Raw genomic sequence first — 6,825 nt, 5'->3', positions numbered from 1 at the left:
TTCCCCAGGCAGGTCCCTTGCGCTGTCACAGAGCATGGTCTCTTGTTTTCCATTCAGGCTAGGAAAGATTTTCTGAGCCACAGTTCAATTCAGGGGTGAGCCAAGGACAGGGAGTTCTCATCACTGTCCCTCCTTGTCAGCTCACAGATCCTTCCCATGTGCAGGGAAGCTCTAGCTGGTGCCAAAGCCCAGCAGAGAGCCTGAAGGGTGTACACAGTTGCACCAGGATGCATGGGGTATTTTGAAGGCCCCTGAGGATGGATGCCAGGCACAGACTCAGAAACCACCTCAGTGGTGTTTACTGCTTTGCTGTCCCTGCATGCAGTGACCTCCGCTGCAACTGCTGCTACCCTCACTCTGCCCCAGGACCTGCTCCTTGCTGCACTTGGGGCTGGAAAGGGTAGATTAAAGGGGAGGTAGGGCAGAGTATGGGCAGGGGCCAAAATGTGCCCAGAGAAGGGTCAGAAATGTGGGGACAAAGGAAAAAACGGGGCAGCCAGGCAACATCAGGGATATTCAAGAGAAGCTGGGGTAAAATCTGCACTGCCAGTGGCAGAAGGGTAACACCAGGATAGGGAGAGGCAAAGGGGTTAAAAGTCCCCTGACTGGTCTGCAGGTATGTCTGGACTAGAGTGGAAGTGGCCAAGGGGCTGGTGCTTCTCCTTGGTTGGTCCTCCCCAGCTCTGCAGGGTTAAAAGGCCCATCACCCAGTTACAACAGCTCCTCTCTGTCTGGACTGAGACACTGAGCTGCCAGAGGGGGTGATTTTACACCACTGCTAGTCTGCAATTGCTGTTTGTGATATTTTTAAAAAGCCCCTCTAAGTTTATGTAGGTATAAGATGTCTGCACAGAGACTCCCAGCAGCTCACAAAATTCTCTTCTCTGCTGTTCTGACTGTATAACGAGTACTTCAGTTCCTGTACCTCACTGCAACCAGCCTCATTCCTTTTATTTAATTTTTCTTAGAAATCAGACTGTCCTTGGTTCATCCTGGCTAGTGTGGAGACAGATACCTTAGTGCTACTTAACATGGCTCTAGTATTCTTCCTGTGACTGTGATAATGCACCATGATTATTTCTTATAGTGCAAATAACATATTCTGTGCTATCATGGGACTTCATTGTTTGTCTGCTTTCTTAGGTTTCCTTCAAAACTTCCTCCATGTCCTTTGAACCACCCATAAGGATCTCCATTGTCCAACCATTACTTTGATTCTCTTTCATGCTGGGTTAGGTCTGGTCTTTAGTAAAAAGTGCTAACAGTTACACTGGACTGCAAATGGCTCTTTTTCAGCTCGTCTCACTCCGTTGCAATATGACAAAAAAATAAGATGGCTGTTCTGGAGTAAGGGAGTCTACACTGGGGGTTGCTGGGGTATAAATCTGGCCATGGGCACAAATCAGGTTAACACAAGGTAATAAGTTGCTCATTTGCAGGCCCTTCCTTAGGGTAAGTGAGAGATGATTCTCCCTTCAGTCAAAGGGAGGTAAACTGTTTTACTTTTATCATGAAATAAGAGCATGCGCATGCAGTTATGTGAAGTACCAGTTGTATAGTAAGCCCGCCTTATACCTTGCTGCATGATAACTTGTGGCTATATCTGCAGCCAGCATGGGATATTAATATAATTTCCTGCAAACAAACTCCAAAGACTCATGCAGCCTCAAGCTATAACCCATAGGTGTTAAATGCACCATTACTCTTAAAGGGCCATTAAGACTGAGACTTAGTCTGTGTGGCTTCAAAGCTCTTGACCATAAGAAGTATTAACATATGAATGTCTGCAGTCCTTTACCTGTCTTTTGTGGGGGTAGCAAGATCTGTGACACTGAAGTAATATCGTTTTTGGACCAACTTATGGTTGAAAGAAATGTTAGTCCTGATAATAGTAAATTTGTGCTCAAAAGATTGTCTAATGCCTCTCTCAACTAAAAAATGGTCCAGTAGATGTTACCATACCTAACAAATCTTGCTTCTCACATATTCCCTGGACCATCCTGGCTACAACAATACTACAGCACATTTCTGGGGAATATCATGGAACAGAAGCAAAAAGCATTTTAAAGCAAATGTCAGATGTTAAAGGGAGCCTTTACTGCTTAAAGAAGAGACTGGAGTGGATTTTTTTTAGCCTTTTATTGCCTTAATATCTATTACAGCAGTTCCCAATATTTCCAGGCATTCATTTCTGAGTTTGCTTCAGGTGACAGAAAACTGGATATGATGGTGTAAAAACTGGATATGATGGTGTGGGCAGTCTCTTCTGGTCCAAGGTTACTACTGAGCAAGTGCAAACCCTGAACCTTATTTTCTTCTCTAAGTCTCCGTGGATGGGAAGGAGGACATGGGAAGGATGGTGATCCCACTCCAGGGAGACAGAGCTAATGGTACTGTCTCTGTTCCCCCAGTGAGTTGTCAGGAGACAGAAGAACCCGGATGACCTGTGGCATGGAACTGGTTGCAGTGCATCTCTTCTGCCTGGGTCCTTATGCTAGGCACAGCTGGATGTAGGGTCACCAGCCAGCTTGGGGTCATCTCTTGCTGGTTCTTGGATGCATACATGAAGATACTTGTTGGAGCAAGCAAACTTTGGCCTGCCAGAGTGAAGGCTGCTAAACGATCACTTTTTCAGATGCATTCTCTGGTGTTTTGTTAGGCCTGTGCTGGAGATGAAGGCCTTCTCACACTCAGGGCATTGATAGGGTCTCTCTCCTGTGTGGAGTCTCCGATGGATGGTAAGGGTTGACTTGACCCGGAAGTTCCTTCCACAATCAGGACACTGATAAGGTTTCTCCCCAGTGTGGATCCTTATATGTTTAACAAGGGTTGCATTCTCCTTGAAGCCTCTCCCACAGTTGGGGCACTCATGGGGCTTGCAGACCCCATGAGTTCTCCTGTGCGTGACCAGGGCTGAGTGAGCACTGTAGCTTTCCCCGCATTCAGGGCACGGATAAGATGTCTGTTCTGCATGTTTCTGCCAATGCTGGTTCAGAGACGAACGTTCAAGGAAGACTTTCCCACACTCCAGGCACTGGTAGGGTAGCTGTCCCAGGTGAACCAACCGATGAATATCATAGGAGGAGCTGTCTGTGAAGCTTTTCCTGCAGTCGGGGCACTGGTGGCGGCTCTTTGCCTTATGAATTTTAAGATGCTTTTTTAAGGACTTTTTTGATATGAAGCATTTCCTGCAGTCGGGGCATACAAAGGGTCGCTCCCCAGAGTGGGTTCTCTGATGGACCACGAGGCTTGATTTGGAAGCGTAGCTTTTCTCACACTCAGGGCACTGATAGGGTTTCTCTCCCGTGTGGGTTCTCAGGTGTCTATTGAGGGAGGAGCCCCTGCTGAAGGTTTTCTCACACTCAGTGCACACATACTGCCCCTGTCCCAAGCACACCCTTGGCTGTGTCTCGACATTGAGGTTTTTGTGCTCTTTCCCATTAGTGTCAGAATGAGCCAGTCTCTTTGCTGGATGGCTTCTCTGCTGCCTCTCTGTCCTGTACTGATCTGCACATGCCAGAGAGTCATCCCCTTTGTCTCTTCCCCATAACATCCCATGTGGTTCCAGTTGCTCAGGACCTTTTTGCTGGGGACTCTCCTCCTCATTCTCACTTGCCATCCAATAACCTGCTGGGACTGAGAGAGCATCCAGAGGGGGACCATTCTCTGTGCTGGGGGAGAGGGAACCTGGGAGACAGTAATAGGGAAAGAGGGAAAATATAACTGCTGGGGAGATGGAAAAACAAGGGGATAATTTTCCAAACCCTGTGCCAGAGGACAGAGAGGCTGGGAGCCATTCTGTGTCCACATCCCGTCTGAAGACCCTAAGCAAGGAGTTAGTTGGGATCAGGGGGATGCCACAGGAGGCAACAACCATGAGAATGTATCACTGGCTGGGGACAATCCCATATTGTATTTGTGGGAATTCCAGTTTTTTTCCTTTTCTTGGCCAGGGTTGCAGAACAAATTCATCATAAGTGCTGTCCTTGGAGGTCTGGAATTCCAGCACCCAATGAGTAGGGTTTTGTGTTATAAGCCATGGGGGGAAGAGAAGAACCAGAACAGCACCAAGTCTAACATATTAGGGGCATCAGACATGAAGAAAGCACAGGTGGAGAGGCAGTGTGACTGAGGCAGTAGGAGAGGACTGTCCTTCCCACAATACAGAGGAACCCGAAGAAGTCCCCTGGCAGTGGGATGTCCTAGAAAGGGAAACCCTTTCTCCAAAGGAAGAGGTGGGAGCCCATGACTTGGTGCTGGGTAGATCACTAAGCAATGCAGCACTGAAAACAATCCAGCCTTAATTGAGGGACAAGATCAAACCCAGTAAGACTTCTCTTCCACTGACATTATGCCGTGAAACAAGTGAGGGAGGGACACTCTCTCTCTCACGTGGGCTCTAGGGCTCACTGCCACAGACCAAAGACACGAGGGAAAAGCCCTGACCAGAAGTCTCTGCAACTGCTTCAAAGAGCCCACAGCTTCTACTGCCCAAGGGGACAAGAATCCTTACCCAGTGAAACCACCATCTCATAAATCTCCTGAATGACATCCGTATAGAGGGATCTCTGATCGGGGTCCAGCAAATTCCACTGTTCTTCAGTGAAATGCACAGCTGCCTCCTTGAAGGTCACCAGCATCTGAATCAACAGGAGTCCCACACTTAGTACCGGCTGCCCAAACAGAATCCCACCCGCTCACAGATGGAAAACCTCTTGCTAGGCTGCAAGCAACAAGGAGTATTCCTGGGCATGTACTGCACAATTCAAGCTGTTATATTGCAAGTTCCCAGCACGTCTGCCTAAGAGGATAATTTTGAACAGAGCTCTGATTCTCCACCCCAAAAAAGGCCTCTACATCTGATTAGACTTTTTCCAAGAACTTTTCTTGGTGAACAAAATGCATTTCTACAAACGTCTAGCCCTCATTTCACAAGCTTAATGGTGCTCCCAGACAATCTGGCTGAAAGACTGATTTCCAGGAAGGCTCTGCTGCTTCTCCCCAACAAGCCTGAATTCCACTGAATTCCCATCTGCTCCAGCCCTTTTGCTGGTACCCTGCATGCTCCATGTTAGAGCAGTTGTTCTCAACCTTTTTAGACTTGAGGCATGCCTCAAAAACTTTTCTGAACTGAGCAGCGCCCCATTTTATATGCTTTCTTTATTACAGTGCTTATCTCCTTGGGAGAGGGTGGGCAGTGGAACTGAGAGAATGGCAGGGAAGAGCCTGAGCTTGCACTTATCTACTTATCTTTTCACACTGGGAGGCAATAGCATAAGGTAGGGTAGGCAAATAAGCAAATGCCCCCAGCACCACCTACGGGGAGGGCGCCATCACACAGGGGAGGAAGGGACGGCCGTCACCAGCGCCTCCAAACTTCCTTCATACATGCAGGGGAAGGAGTTCATGCAGAAATCAACATCTCGTGAAAATGATTATGGTTCCCAGGTATTCTGGGAGACCAGTATTATAGAGGTGAAGGTCCCAGTGTTGCTGGTCTGCTTCAGGCAGCTCCAGACCCTCCAAGGTTGTTCCTAAGCCATTTCTAGTGATCAAATCCAGGGGTGCTCTTCAAAGAAATATGGGTATTTGTAAAATTCATCAGAATCTCACTCCATTGACATTACCATCTGTGAAATGGGGCCTTTTCCTTGAGCTCAGTGGTGGAACCCACCCCACTCCTGTTCTAGGAGTTGGGGAAATGCTGGCACTTTCCCAATTCTGAGTTCTGGCAGGTTTGAGAAATCCTGTTCCATCTCCCATCCCATCCCCTTGGATTTTCTGCCCGTTCTCCCTCCAGCAGGTCCCTGAAAATACTCTACCTGCACCACCTGTTCTGCAGCCATGTCCATTCCCAGTGGCCTGGAGCAAAGCACAGAGGTTACTCTGCAGTCTGTCGGGATGAGAATGACAACTGAGGAGACTGTGAAAGATAAAATCCCATTACTTGCAGACAGATGTTCTAAACTAGGGATACCCAACCTGTGACATGGGTGCCACAAGTGGCACAGGAAGCCTCAGTATGTGGCATATGGCAGATAGGGTGGGAAGCAGAAAGCAAAGCAGGACATCAGGCAGGGAGCATGGGGCAGGGAGAAGAAAGCTGAGCAGCAGATCAGATAAAGGGAAGGGATCAGAGTGGCACTCAGGGATGGTGCGGGGCTAATTTGTGACATGGCTGCCCAAAAGGTTGGCCCCTGCTGTGCCAGCCTCTGCTACAATGGGATGTTTTACTGCAGGAGAGACCCTACACCACCCACCAAGTCAAACCTTGCACCTCAAATCAAAGAGACTCTAAATTAAGTCCCAGGAGCTGCCATGGGAGATTCCTTTGACATGCTCCCCTTGGCAAACCCTCTGGCAGCAGCAGGACTCACTTCTCCTCCCTCTTTCCTCACCTTGTGCAAAGGACAGTAACTGGGGCAGGGCTGGGGCAGGGATGGCACTTCCCTTCATTTATTTCTTCTCATGGCTCTCTCCCGTTCAGATTATACAGCCAGCTGGAAATGCTGGCGATATGCACATATATTTGCTTCTGTTTAAAAGTATAAAGCCTCAAGAAGAGTGTGAATCCTGCACTATAAGAGACATCTTCCAGAATTTAGATCCTCCAGTTGTTCTCATTCCCAGTTTATCAGGGAGCAATTTTTGGCAGGAGTCTCACTGTTAGATAGCTTCTGTCCTTTCAAGCAGAGGAACACTTGCCTTGGGTAACACTGGACAGTCTCACAATTCAAGACCATCTGTCCCGTCAAATTTCTGTCTTATTTAGGTGCTCAATTCTGCATTTTAAACCTTTATTTTTAAAAATTAACTGGGAATTGG

The 6,825-nt window shown here is 47.9% G+C and overlaps 1 protein-coding gene across 4 annotated transcripts in view; it reads right to left on the bottom strand.

Annotated features, from left to right (window-relative positions):
* Nucleotides 1-2,098: 2,098 nt before the first annotated feature.
* The window catches only part of LOC102378041 (zinc finger protein 184-like), a 7,076-nt gene continuing 2,349 nt past the window's right edge, over nucleotides 2,099-6,825 (bottom strand). For 2 of the 4 annotated variants that reach the window (XM_025199838.1, XM_006020272.2), the window contains 3 exons: nucleotides 5,823-5,862; nucleotides 4,514-4,640; nucleotides 2,099-3,687 (listed from right to left, as the gene is read on the bottom strand). In XM_025199838.1, coding sequence (XP_025055623.1) covers nucleotides 2,624-3,687; nucleotides 4,514-4,640; nucleotides 5,823-5,862 — 1,231 coding nt within the window. In that variant the 3' untranslated portion in view covers nucleotides 2,099-2,623. Of the gene's footprint in view, nucleotides 3,688-4,513; nucleotides 4,641-5,822; nucleotides 5,924-6,825 lie in introns of all 4 variants that reach the window. The other 2 variants (XM_014518360.2, XM_006020273.2) reach the window with 2 other exon arrangements.

This window comes from Alligator sinensis, unplaced genomic scaffold (assembly GCF_000455745.1).
Source record: "Alligator sinensis unplaced genomic scaffold, ASM45574v1 scaffold1097_1, whole genome shotgun sequence".
Lineage (NCBI taxonomy): Eukaryota > Metazoa > Chordata > Crocodylia > Alligatoridae > Alligator > Alligator sinensis.
This window is presented reverse-complemented; position numbering and strand designations above follow the sequence as displayed.